The sequence below is a fragment of the Malaclemys terrapin genome, chromosome 2 (assembly GCF_027887155.1).
Source record: "Malaclemys terrapin pileata isolate rMalTer1 chromosome 2, rMalTer1.hap1, whole genome shotgun sequence".
Taxonomy (NCBI): domain Eukaryota; kingdom Metazoa; phylum Chordata; order Testudines; family Emydidae; genus Malaclemys; species Malaclemys terrapin.
Genome location: NC_071506.1, coordinates 224,568,015 through 224,582,908, shown reverse-complemented (window position 1 = coordinate 224,582,908; position 14,894 = coordinate 224,568,015). Strand labels below are relative to the sequence as shown.

Genomic DNA, 14,894 nt, shown 5'->3' with positions numbered 1-14,894 from the left:
TCTTTTTATAATATAATATACTTATGATTATATTTATATACCTTAGCCATGAGCGTTGTTCCAAAGCCACCTTGGTAATTATTAGCAGAGGGTACTCCTTCCATTACTCCCGGAACAGGGTTGTAAGTGTCGCTTGACCAACAACGGCCCGAACTCATATTTAGGATTTTAGCCAGCAGTTTCGGGTCAAGCCCTAACCTGTCAAAGGTCAAGGAAGAGAAGTATTAATGTCAAAATGCACAAGATATGGGTGACTTGTTTTATATGCTAGGACCACACTATCATTTCTCTCCCTTTATTAGAAGTCAAGAAAAATGATAGAGTATTGATATGGGGGGAGGGGATCCCCTATCTTAAATTAAAGGGCATCAATCAATTGTTTAAGCAATAAGTTTTCAAAGCTTCTGCCTTCTGCTCTATGAAAAGACCTTTCACCTGAAAATGCAAGGAAAATAAAGGCCATCTGAGAATAGCAGTTCTCTTGTATGCCTATTACCAAAAGAAGTTTTCAGTTCTTCCACATGCTACTGTATACCTGTGCTTCATACCCTTACAGCCAAATGATTATCTTAGAAACTGGATGAACTATTTCAAAACTAAGTATTGGCAAATAAAAGGTGCATTATGGAAGTATGTTTTGGTGAATTTATGGGTATATATTTACTTGTTAATGCAAGCAATGTAATATTAACAATAAGGAGACTGAAAGATGTTATCCCTTTTAAAAAACATTTACTGTTATTCACATTTGCAAATTAGTTTTTATTGTTATTAAATCTTCATTATCCACTCTTGCTTAGGAAGCAAGTCTGCATGAAACTGTGACATATGCTCTCTATCTGTTCACAGACATGCATTATAGTTCTGGGTCAACTGCTGATAAGGTTACTGATCCTGATAAAACAAAGCTTGTCCGAGCAGAAACATCATTTGTTCTATCACTGAGCTGATGGCATAAACTGCTGTTCATTGTGGACTTTCAAAGAAATGTAGTCAAGATATTACTTTAACACATTGAGTTTTTAGACCTGTTATTATTTTGCGTTTTTGCTGAATATCAAGTTGCAAATGTAATTTTACAACAATTGCATTTATATCAATAATTGGTAGCAATATTTTTTAAAGGTTCTATTTATATTCAGTTGCACTCTCCATGAAAAAAAGAAATCAGACACAATTATCTCCTATATCTCCTAATGCAAAGCAGAACAAGAATTTTTGAAAGAGACTTCACAACCTACTATAGTCATATACTTCCTGCAGGAAAACTGACAAGACTAAACATAAAATATGTTTCATACCATAATTCCAAGTCAGTTTTACCCAGGGCCGGATTATGACATTCTGAGGCCCTAAGCTATGTCAAGTGTAAGCAACTCCCGAACATAAATAATAAATTCATTTTTTTTCATAGAAAGGACACTGAATATATAAACACAAAAGTTCTCACAGGAAAACAAGAGAGGATATATAATTTTTAAAGCCATAAATAAGGAAAAGTATCCTTTTCATATGAATAAATGAAAAAAAAAAAACATACGATTTATTTTGATAGGGAAATACAAAGTTTATCCAGACTATATATAAAATATATTTACAAATGTTTATTCCAATTTAATTTTCGCTACAAAAATAAAATAAATGAATTGTTGGGATTTTTCTTTTGCCATGCTATAAAAATGCGGTGAAGGTTCCTGAAACTGATGGAAGGAAGCCAACAAAAATTTATCCTCCTCAAGATCCACTCAACCCAAGTCTATAAGATGATCACCTGCAAACTCAATCATGTGAAGAACGGAGAGCGCATGAAGCAGAAAGCGTCGTCCACACTAAAATACGCAATTGTATGTATATACAGATCAAAAAGAAGAAAGAACACACTAACACTTAAGAAAATGAAGAAAAACAGGACCGAAGGCACTATATGACTGAGCGTGCTGGACCGTGAACAAAAGATGGCGGCCTTCCAGCTATTACCAGCCAAGGGGGACGCTATACATGACGTCTCTCCTAGGATGAGTCCAATCAGAGTATGAGCTTGGCATAATTGCTTCACAACACTGCTGTCTCCAACCTCACATTTTTCCCAATTTTATCATAAGAACATAAGAAAGGCCGTACCGAGTCAGACCAAAGGTCCACCTAGCCCAGTATCCTGTCTACCGACAGTGGCCAATGCCAGGTGCCCCAGAGGGAGTGAACCTAACAGGCAATGATCAAGTGATCTCTCTCCTGCCATCCATCTCCACCCTCTGACAGAGGCTAGGGACACCATTCCTTACCCGTCCTGGCTAATAGCCATTAATGGACTTAACCACCATAAATTTATCCAGTTCTCTTTCAAACTCTGTTATAGTCCTAGCCTTCACAACCTCCTCAGGTAAGGAGTTCCACAAGTTGACTGTGCGCTGCGTGAAGAAGAACTTCCTTTTATTTGTTTTAAACCTGCTGCCTATTAATTTCATTTGATGACCCCTAGTTCTTGTATTATGGGAATAAGTAAATAACTTTTCCTTATCCACTTTCTCCACATCACTCATGATTTTATATACCTCTATCATATCCCCCCTTAGTCTCCTCTTTTCCAAGCTGAAGAGTCCTAGCCTCTTTAATCTCTCCTCATATGGGACCCGTTCCAAACCCCTAATCATTTTAGTTGTCCTTCTCTGAACCTTTTCTAGTGCCAGTATATCTTTTTTGAGATGAGGAGACCACATCTGTACGCAGTATTCGAGATGAGGGCATACCATCAATTTATATAAGGGCAATAATATATTCTCAGTCTTATTCTCTATCCCCTTTTTAAGGATTCCTAACATCCTGTTTGCTTTTTTGACTGCCTCTGCACACTGCGTGGACATTTTCAGAGAACTATCCATGATGACTCCAAGATCTTTTTCCTGACTTATTGTAGCTAAATTAGCCCCCATCATATTGTATGTATAGTTGGGGTTATTTTTTTCCAATGTGCATTACTTTACATTTATCCACATTAAATTTCATTTGCCATTTTGTTGCCCAATCACTTAATTTTGTGAGATCTTTTTGAAGTTCTTCACAGTCTACTTTGGTCTTAACTATCTTTAGCAGTTTAGTATCATCTGCAAACTTTGCCACCTCACTGTTTACCCCTTTCTCCAGATCATTTATGAATAAGTTGAATAGGATCGGTCCGAGGACTGATCCTTGGGGAACACCACTAGTTACCCCTCTCCATTATTCCTACCCTTTGTTCCCGGTCTTTTAACCAGTTCTCAGTCCATGAAAGGACCTTCCCTTTTATCCCATGGCAGCTTAATTTACATAAGAGCCTTTGGTGAGGGCCTTGTCAAAGGCTTTCTGGAAATCTAAGTACACTATGTCCACTGGATCCCCCTTGTCCACATGTTTGTTGACCCCTTCAAAGAATTCTAATAGATTAGTAAGACACGATTTCCCTTTACAGAAACCATGTTGACTATTGCTCAACAGTTTATGTTTTTATATGTTTCGGACAATTTTATTCTTAACTATTGTTTCGACTAATTTGCCCGGTACAGAAGTTAGACTTACCGGTCTGTAATTGCCGGGATCACCTCTAGAGCCCTTTTTAAATATTGGCGTTACATTAGCTAACTTCCAATCATTGGGTACAGAAGCCGATTTAAAGGACAGGTTACAAACCTTAGTTAACAGTTCCGCAACTTCACATTTGAGTTCTTTCAGAACTTTTGGGTGAATGCCATCTGATCCCGGTGACTTGTTAATGTTAAGTTTATCAATTAATTCCAAAACCTCCTCTTGTGACACTTCAATCCGTGACAATTCCTCAGATTTGTCACCCACAAAAGCCAGCTCAGGTTTGGGAATCTCCCTAACATCCTCGGCCGTGAAGACTCAAGCAAAGAATCCATTTAGTTTCTCCGCAATGACTTTATTGTCTTTAAGTGCTCCTCTTGTATCTCGATCATCAAGGGGCCCCACTGGTTGTTTAGCAGGCTTCCTGCTTCTGATGTACTTAAAAAACAACATTTTATTATTATCAGCAGTGAGATTATTTATTTAAATAAATTATGAAGGTCAGAATTTTACCAGTAGTAGCTGGCCAGCAAAACACTGCCTTAGGAGACTGATAGCAGACTTACTTGTAGAAATACTAATTTTACAAGTGCAATTATCGTTTTTTTCTCAGCCCTGGCCTCCCGCCTGTCAATAATGAATAATCATTGAAGGATAAGGGTAGGGTAAGGGTATTTGTGTAGCCAGATGTGTATATTTTTGTCATATTTGAACAAAAATGTGTATATTTAGAGAGAATCTTCTTTTTCTCATACCTCTTATTTATCAACCAATTTTGATTAAAAAAGAAAAAAAGACTCCATTTCAAATTTTGAGTTTTTTTTCATTTGCGAGGCCCTAAACTGTAGCTTAGTTAGTTTATGCCTTAATCCTGCACTGGTTTTACATTCTCACAAAGAGACGGTTCCTCCTCTTAGCACCAATTCTTTAATTGTAGCAACAACAGATCAGCAATGTATCCAAACTAATCATAGGAATCTTTGTTTGTAGCATGCAATATTTAATTTATGGGAGATTAAGGGTCATTTATTAGTGGAATTTACAAATAAATAAATAAGTGTTACATTTTAAACTGGCAAGTTACAACTTCTCAAATATAAAATGACACTTTATATGGTGGGTACTAAGGTGTGGATCCTGCTCCCTTGGAAATATGTCTCAGCTATTCCCTCCTCCTTTTAAAAATACCCAATATTTCAAAGGTGCTTTTTAGAATTACCACTGTTAGTCCCATATTTAGGGCCTGATGCTACAGCCCATGGAAGTCAGTGGATAGTTTCTTATTGACTTCATTTGGATCAGGGCCTTATTATCCTCCCCTCTCCCTCCTTTTTGAATTGAGCTTTCAATTTTTATTTAATTTGATTTTTAAATTGAAAGTATTTCCCCCCCACCATTATGTTTTGATTGCATTTTAATCATGTTTTATCTTTTATAGTGCATCAAAGGCCTCAGCAAGGAGCACTTTATGAATAAAAACATTGAAAGTGTTCTCATCCAAATAAGTTGTACATTGGAACATTGACTAAAAAGAATATTAAGAACTCCTGATCTCTCAGCCACACAGCACACTGGTTTGTTTGTTTGTTCTGTCTCCAGGATAAGTCCCTTCAGCAGCGCAGCACCTCCGCTGGATCTTAGCTACAGCTTCCAATGGAGTTTACACTGCAAGACTGGGGTGGGGAGGAAGGGGCGAAATCTTAAAATGCATATAATCCCTCACCCCAAAATGAGTATTGTCCTCGTAGCATTCCAGTCAGTTCCTTGAACAAAATACATTTTAAAAATACAGACACAGTAAATATATACTGAATGAATTTTCAGCACTAGGTGTGAAAAGGCAATGTAAAAAGATTTTTGCTTGTGGTGGGGGAAAAGATTTGTGTGTCAGTTTGAATCTCTATTTTTTAAACTTTGATGCTCTTATGCACCATGCAGATTCACTTCAGAAGACCTGCAATACTTTTTTTTTTTTTTTGGCAGCAAGTGTATCATTAAAAAGAGCAAGTTAGAAGTGTTTTGCATTTCATCTTTCTGAGAATTCATCTACTGGTGCATATATAACTGACAGTTAAAATTAGACATGTATTAAAATCAGTTACTGAAGAAGTCCTCTGTCTTCCACTGCGCTCAAAGCTTGTAATGGTCTGAAACCAGCTAGAATATACAGTAATTGTCATTCAGTGAGAGTCTATCCTAGAAAGTCATGCTTCAGTGGAGAAGACTGAGTTTCCATTTGAAATCAACAAATTAATCCAAGACAGGTATCTGAAAGGGCAAGTTTAATAGGAAGCAGCTACTGGGCTCTCAACCATGATAAAATGTTATTGCTGTTTCCCTGTAAATTGGCTAGGAACATATGATACTTTCTGCATAAGAGCTCCATTGCTGTTCCAGAGATATACTGCTCAAGCTATCAAAATGATGACAGTCTGTCAGTCCCCATAATAACTTGCCACTGGACGTGGCAAGAGTATGTGCACGCGCGTGTGCATTTACAATTGCCAAAATGTTCTTCCAGACACAGAGAAAGCAGCCAATATCCCAACATTATTAATAATGTAACGCAAAAACAATTGCTGTGTCAAATCAATGCATCTGCAACAGAAATACTAATGAGCTACCAGGGAGGTAGAAACTAAAGATGGACACACAGATCTGGATAAAAATAAGAACAATTCTAAGCACTGTTAAAAACCCAACCACATTCATTGAAGTTTGAAAAAAGTCTTTACCAACGTATTTTAAAATGTTCACAGACTTCTTCCCTGTTTCAGTCTGTAGCAGTAACAAATCAGCAGTGAGACCCCCCCCAAGAAAGGCAGTTCTGGGATTCCCTGAATGAGACTAGAAAGTAGCTAAACTCTTGAGAAATTTCCAGCCTGAGGTGCTTTGGGTAAGCAGCATCTGATCTTTCAGATAATTATTCAGACAGAAGCTTTTGAGACTCGCCCATCACTAGTAGAAATGTGTACACCAGCGTGGTTTTTATTATCCACGTACCCTGAGTGGAATAGTAATATTCACACAGGGCTCGATCATGCCATTTAGGTACAGACCCACATCGAGGGCAGCATAGTCACACTGCCCCAGAGTGCAATCTAGGTGTCTCCAGCCATTCCTTCCAAAATTTCCCAGTGTTCACCCAGTGCTACATCCCCACAGGGGGGGCACAGCATGTTTCTTTCCTCTGTTCCTGCCCAACTCTTCTGTGATTGTCCTTCCCAACCCCTCAGCTCCACATTGTGGTATCTTGTGCCCCACAGATGCATACGGAGACAGCAATCCAGAGACTGGAGTGCAAGGACTACAACTGTGCTTGGCTGCTAAACAATGGCATAAAAGGAGGAGGAAATTCTTGTGTCCTCAGACCCACCTGCACACCCACAAAGCAGCCAGGCATAACCTGGCCCATAATAAAACTCTGTAGGAGAAAAAAGAATCTTTTGCTACACTTGTGGTGGCCACTGTAATCTCTCTCATGGTAGACAGGAGACTGGACTTGGCTGTAATAAATATAAAGGGAATTCTTTATGAAGACGTCTGATACAGACAAACCTTGTAGCTCTTTTGTGGCTCTCTAGCTCCCAAACTAATTATAAAATCCTGTGCTACCTATTGTCACCACCACATGGGTTCTCCTTTAAGGGTATGTCAACACTGCAATTAAAAACCCACGGCTGCCCCGTGCCAGCTGACTCAAGCACGTGGGGCTTGGACTAAGGGGCTGCTTAGCTGCAATGTAGACATTCGGGCTCGGGCTGGAGCCCAGGCTCTAGGACTTGTGAGGTGGGAGGGTCACAGAGTTTGAGCCGGAGCCCATACATCTATACTGTAATTAAACAGCCCCTTAGCCCAAGCTGAAGTCAGCTGGCACAGGCCAGCCATGAGTGCCTAATTGCAGTACAGACATACCCCAAGACTGCACAGGCAGCCCCAGAAAGGACTCCCCACTACATTGCAGGCAGCAGCAATCTCCACATGACTTAGTTGCAAGTCAAATATCCACAATAGTTTCTTTAAATTTTCAAGCTTTATCTTGCTAATACTTCATTTTTTTACCTGAGAACCCAAAGATCAATAAAAGGAGGCCACTACAAACTGAGATGGTCAGCAACCGAGGGAGAAAGAAGAAGAGAAAAAGTAATCTGAGGTTGCTGACAGTATCAATATATATTTTAATTTCTCATTAATGAAATTTAGGTGCATTCTGTCTATTGCTTTGGCACCAATATATTATAGCTTATAGCAATATACTTATACACTTATATGTTCCTACATGCATGTACATCCACACACACATGCTAAACCTCTCTCATACTAGAGACTTTCACTATCAGACTGCAGCACTAAACTAGGAAAAGAAAAGCTCTAATTCAAAATGTATATTACTTTCCAGTATTTTTGCCATATATCTTTCCACTACCTTTTATTATTAACATTCATAAAGGGCCATGGAGTGAATAGAAAAAAATAAATTAAAAAGGCAATTCAACAATTTTAAGAATTGCCAGAACTCAATGATCAAAACAAATAAAAGCCACTTAAAAATCCAAATTATAAATCTGAAACTAACTAAGAAATAAACGCTTCTAATAAAAAAATTTGTAAATGAAGTTATCATGCAAGAAGAAATATGGTTCCCACCCTTTTAATTAAAAAAAAAAAAAAAAGAAAAAAGAAAACCCAGAGGAGCAAATTGAATATAAATATAGCAGTCCTGTAGTGATTGGGATACTGCTTTTTGTGGAAGTTTACTACTGGGAAATTTATGCTCACTGATACCAATTTCATAGGTGCTCGAACTAGGGGTGCTAGCTTGAAGTGGATTCCATTATATACAGGGTTTACAGTTTGATTCAATGACTCAGCACCCCCACTCTACAAATGGTTCCATCACCCCTGACCAATTGGGGAAGCTCTCAGTATACTGTATTATGGAACAAATCTGTCATTTCAAAAATACATATGTAAATCTCATAGAAAATAAGAGAAGTACTTGTTTTAGTGATTCTAAACTAATATAAAGAGACTCTCTGCCTGTAAGAAAATGAAAGAGATGCAGTACTGTTGGCAAATTCTGTAGTGGAGCAGAAGTTCATTAACACGAGCCCAAATATGAGGGCTTGTGTTAATGAAGTATCTTTCTTCTAGGAAAGAGAAACCCGGGGAAGTTACCTTGTTTGGTTACAGGATGTTTTCATTTGTGTATTCAATTTCTTTTTTTCTGCTGGACATTTCCTTGTTCCTTCGCACCCCTGCTCAATAGCCAACCTTCCCTGCCCAACACACACAAAAAATCCCTACCAGTTTCAAGTTAGTAAAGCTACCAATAAGCTTTCTCCATTGCCAGAAGTTGGACTTTCAATGCCAGACACTTGTCAACTTAATTAGTTGCACTCAGATTTCCACTTCTCTAACCCCAGCCACTGACATCCTTTGGGCTTATCTACAACAAACAACTTCATCCCGTTTGAACACTGTGTGGAATAATCCAGTTAGATGACATCTTGAGGATGATGACCACAACCTAGTGGCCAGTGGAGACTGCAACAAATTGTGCTCAGCATCATGTCAATTAACTGTGATTAAACCGAGTCAGGCAAGTTGTTTTGAAGAAGGACACTACCGCCATAACTTGGAATACCGAGACTAGGTCACACAATGGATTTATACACACAAGAATTTCACCTATGGAAAAATCCTACTTTTGTTTAAAGCAGAAAAGGTGCCCCCCATGAGCTCGATCCAAAGCCCATTAATGCCCATGGAAAGACTACCATTTACTTCAATGATCTTTCATTAGGGCCTATATAACAAACCCTCATGTTATTTGGTATGATGAACAGTCTGTACTCAAGCAATGCCCAGTATAGGAATAGCAGGTCAAGCTGAGCTGCATTACTGTTGCTGTGAGGTGGGGAAGCTTGCACAGTGCCTGCCTTCACTAAAATCTGGCATTAGCATGCACTATCAGAATGCTACTTTCATACAACCCAAATTCACTCAACACTCTTGAGAGAAAAAATTAACCTGTAATAAGACAATCCAGACACTTGCAGGCTATAGCGGCTGCAAACACCTATTAGTTTCAAATGGGATTTGATGCCAAGAATTTGTGTTCAAGGCTTCTTAAAATAAAACAAAAACAAATAAACAAAGTAAAATAATCCCTAGAAATGTGGACAAAAATATAACGAAGTCATATGGAACTGATTTTTCATTAAGTGAACCCACACTTAAAACTGACCATGATACAGCTTTACCATCCTGAATTATAATAGTTGTATACAATCCTACCAATTTTATTATGGCTTGGTACAGATATGCTTCACTATCTATCGTACAGACACTCAATTTTAAAATGTAAATGGTACAGGATATTGATAAACCAATTAGCACTGATGCAAAGCAAATTCCTCTTTTATCTCAATTACAACATGACAACTTAATAGGTCAAGATAGTCTAACATCTGAGACAAGGGCAATTCAATAAAACAACTGCATCTTGATATGGTAATTAAGAGGAAATGTGAATCCATTACCCTGCCTTTTGTGTAACTGTGTGCACGCGCGCGTGTGTGTGCATATGCATTTTTTTATTTATTTAAAATTTCTGAAGCCCTCTTACTGGTTTTGTAGTTTATATCAAAAACCATAGTAGGACATGCAATAGTGAACTGACAAATATCTGCAGTATCTGTAGTTTCTAGTCGGCGGTTGTGAAGGTGTAGCTAAAGAGATGAATAATTCATGAAAATCCTACGAAGCTATGCATTTACAGGATAATTTTCTCAGAAGCACAGACTTTTCTATTTATAAACCTACAAACGGTATTTCTATTGATGTAAGCTTGGGCAAGGGAATCAAAGGTAAAAATATTGCAAAGTTTAATTAAATGGCTTGTTACATGTAGAGGCTCACACAGGACTGGAAACATAAAAAATTCTAAAAAATGAATACTTTAAAATGAAAGAAAAATTGGTTTTAGAAATTTAAATATCTCAAAATGTTGCTACCTACAAGTTAGATACATCACCTGTTACAGAAAAATGTTGTTTTTAAAACAGGAAATAGTTAAAGCAAAGTAATGGAATATATTTTGAATTTTTCACAAGCAAGTATCTGTGATGATTAGCATGAGAAACAACAGTAGTTAAGTTTGACAGGAGGGTAAATTGACATTTTATGACTGCATCCTAGTTTCTTTTGAGATATGAAAAAATGCTAGCGGTTTCTTTTTAGCACATTTTGGGGCAAATAAAGCCAAATGGAGCCATGTGGGAGCATAACACTTGTGATACACGGTACATTAGCCTATGCTTCAAACAAATATACCTGCATGTTTTCTGAGTACATTTACATTTTATAGTGCATGTATCATCATAACAGAAGAAACTGAGACATCATAGAAAAAATATAATGTAACTTTAGATATTTGTAATATTTTATGGCCACTGCAAAGAACATTCATGTTCTCAAGGGTCCTACTCTTGGTCAAATAAATAAGCCTTATTGCATTCTAATAATGAAACACTTCTACCTTTTTTCTGGCAGAATCTCATCTATTTCTTCTGATCATCATTCTCTAGCCACAAAAAAGTCAACCAGCACTGCACATAAAAACTGCTAATATAAAAACACATAAAATCCAACAAACCTGATTCCAAGATTCATAGCCTCAGCAGTTCCAATCATACTGATAGCTAAGAGCATGTTGTTGCAGATCTTCGCTGCCTGAAAATAAATTAAATACCTAGTAAGATTCTCCGTTTCCATGTAGATATCACATAGGATTTTTTTTCATCCAGCTCCAACGGGATTTTTGACGGTATATGTTTAAACAACCTTTCCCTAAATGTAACACCTGTAAGTACCAATGTACTATAGGCATCAGGTCAATGAAGGTTGACCTATAGATACTTCAGATAGTGTGAAATATTTTTGTTTTGCTAGCACAGTAACTCCGCTTGCTTTGCTTTGAGTGTGTGGGCTACCTACTCTCTCAGACTATACCATAAATCTATTTCTACTGCATAATTTTTAAAAAAAATTGTGACCATTGAAAAGTACAATCTTAACAAGCCAAATTGAGAAAATGCTAGTTCAGATGTGTATTATTGGTTACCAAGCCAAGATGCTGGGTAATGGTACCATGAGATATTTTGTAGAAGAATTTTCACCTTTTTGCTGATACCACCATCTTATACTGGATTTCATTGTGGATTTTGGTTCTAGATAATTTACTTGGGGTAGATAAAAGGGAATTGGGTTAAAATGGAAGACAAATATGGTAACAAAAAGGGAAAGGCCAGGCTGATTGAATACCAAACATTCAGCAAGCATTACCTGTCCAGTTCCAACCTCTCCGCAGTAGATCACATTGGAACCCATGCATGTCAGCAGTTCTTTGGCAGCATCAAACTCTTGTTCCACTCCACCAACCATGAACGTAAGGTTCCCAGCTCGAGCAGCTCCAACACCTGAATTGAGAGGAAAACATTAGATTCAATACCAACCTTTTAAAGGATAGAACACTCATGTGTTTAACTTTGTACTTGTGAATAATCCCATGGAAGTCAATAGTCCTATTCATGTGCACAGTTAAGTTTGGGTTTGACTTTCTGCAGGATCAAGACCTTGATTCTTAAACACGTAATCAGGGTATATATATAAACCCAGCAAAGCATTCATCTAAAATTACTGGAGAGTTTGTTGTTGTTTTTTGAACATTGTATTAATGCCGAGAGGTAAATTATAGTCATACATCAAACTTACTTGAAATTCCAAAATTTAATTTTGTATAGTTTCACATAAAAATAGTCACCATTTTGTGCAATTCCACATCTCTCTGAATTCAACTTTATCTTAAGTTTTTAAAGAAATGACTATTTTGGAATCAACAACACAATCCTGCAGGTTATTGATGGGAAGCTATCTTTGCTCAAAAACAAGACCATTTTTGATCAGACTATTACATAACTTAGTAAACTTTGTGAAAAGTTGGCCCGTTTTCAAATTTATAATGAAATCCAAAAAACAAAGACATAAAAGGCTCAACATCTGATTTATTTTTAAGTATATTAACATTTCGTTACAAATATTTTGCATACTTCTAATCAGAATTAGAAGATCTATTTTTCTGAATTAAGGGAACTTGAGACCAATTTCCCACATATAATTTATAAGGGAAAAATGTATTGCATAGCAATGTAAAAAAGTTTAAACAGGCAGAGGGGAAAAAATGATTAAACACACAATATTTACAACTTCATTCCTATAAATCTGTCCCACCTTTATCAAGGGTCAGCAAACAAAGACGATAATTCATTGGCTACAGAATTTCAAAATGGCAACACATCAAGTTTTAGCTTATGGTATCTTTTGTTCTAGGAGGAAATAAACAAGTCTGATGTGAATTGCATCCTCTTCAACCCCTTCTCCCAGCCAAAACTGATTTTAATGGATGTAACTGCCAGGTAAATTTGGCCCAAGGAGACTACTTGGAAAAGTGATTAGCAACTTAGCTTTACAATTCATTTTGCAATACAGCTAGGAACCTAGACACCATAAATTGTCTACACTATGCATCGAACCTTGGCCTATTAGAACAAACTGCTGCAAGTAATGGCCTACTTCTGAATTTAATATATTCAAGCAGTTCGTGTTTTTACAAATAAAAAATCCAAGTACGGGAATTCATTTTTCTTCCACATTTAACTATTTTGTTTCTGCAAAAAATCAAACTGTGTCTTTCCGTTAGGGTCCATACAGCTTTTAACCAATTAGTTACAATAACAACGATTATTAAATGTTTGAATTGCAGTAGTAGTAGAGGTCTAATTGGCATCGGGCCTCATTGTGCTAGATGTTGTAACATATGAAGATACAATCCCAAAATGCTTATAGCCTAAGGCAAATCTGCATTACCTTTGTAAAAACTAGCCTGGAAAAGCCATCAGAGCAAAAATCCTTCTTTTAAAATGACATTCAATGGGACACTTGCTCCATTTAGTTTTTCCTATTACACGGAAGCATTTGACCTTTTTTTAAAAGGGTCACTTTTATAAGAGTATGATTGGACCCCAATCTCAATGAAATCCATGGCAAAACCATCACAATAACTGAAAACCCAGTTAAAATGCAGAGGTTTTGATTAATTGGTCTGTAGCAGTGCACTACCTTGAACCACTCTCCTGGTAAGTCATGCCCCTATCTCTGCAGGTGCAAAAGGCCCCAAGGCAATGGAACCTGTGCTGTACTGCTACACAATGAAGGGGTCAGGATTGGAGTAGGGGATTGGACTGTCTTTGTATGTAGAGCCCATCTCCGTGGTAAGATGGGCATCATAGGTTTTTTAACAGTGTGGCACTGCCAGAGTATCCACCACTATACAGATCTTCCCAACACTATAAACTCCAAAGTTTCAGCAGACGGGGACAGGAGCCTGGATTTGGTGCCTACGTGAACACATAATTGTCATCTTGTTGGCTATTAATTTACCATGCAACATGTCTGCAAAGATCACTACATTAATAAATGCTTTGCAATGATTTTCATCCTGTTCCTCTAGCTATTTTTATGCAAACCACATCACGACCTTTATTACTAATCCTGTGATCTGACCTGCAGCAAATTAAGTGGACAATTTAAGTCAAAGCTTACAAACAAAATCCAACACTATCCATCATAGGTCAATAGCCTTGTATCTAGATTACAGACTGCTAAATAGCTTCAGAGAGTCATTTATTAGAGCAAAATTAATGCTGACAATAGTTTTCAGCTGGTTAATCTTTTGACAGCTGCACTCTCTCACTCATTCAAATGCTTACATTTCAAGTACAAAAAATTAAATTAGTTAAGCAAAAGAAAGAAAAAATTTGTTTTATAATGAGGAAGCTTTGGAAATATCTACTTTTAAAAACAAAAAACCATTTATATCATGATGGGCTTTTCCATCAAGATTCCTCACCAACTGTCAGCCAACCGATCAGAAACAAACAAGCAATCCAGCGAACACACAGTATTGGTAATTTGTGGTTAATTCAGCCTCAAGATATTGTGACTTCAGCTCCAAATGGAAGCAAGAGGGCATAAGGACATGCACAACACTAATTTCATTTCATTATTTTGGAGTATAATAAAATATCAGCACTATAGTTCTTAACACTACTTTAGGAGAGAGCATGAAGGAGGTACAGTGGCCTGAATTTAAAGGAAGAGCATTGGTCCTTAGGGAATGGCTGATAAGAAATTACATTTGTGATCAGTATAAGATTTCACTTGTAAGATTCTCTCCTCCAGCGAGCCAACATCATTTGACCCACAAGGTCCCA

General features: G+C 37.3%; 1 protein-coding gene across 1 annotated transcript in view; it reads right to left on the bottom strand.

The window, feature by feature from the left end:
• Positions 1-14,894, bottom strand: part of HIBADH (3-hydroxyisobutyrate dehydrogenase) — a 123,287-nt gene that overhangs the window by 8,281 nt on the left and 100,112 nt on the right. Inside the window, exons 5-7 of the mRNA XM_054020078.1 lie at positions 11,908-12,041; positions 11,219-11,295; positions 42-198 (exon numbers count right to left, since the gene is read on the bottom strand). Coding sequence (XP_053876053.1) covers positions 42-198; positions 11,219-11,295; positions 11,908-12,041 — 368 coding nt within the window. The remainder of the gene's footprint in view (positions 1-41; positions 199-11,218; positions 11,296-11,907; positions 12,042-14,894) is intronic.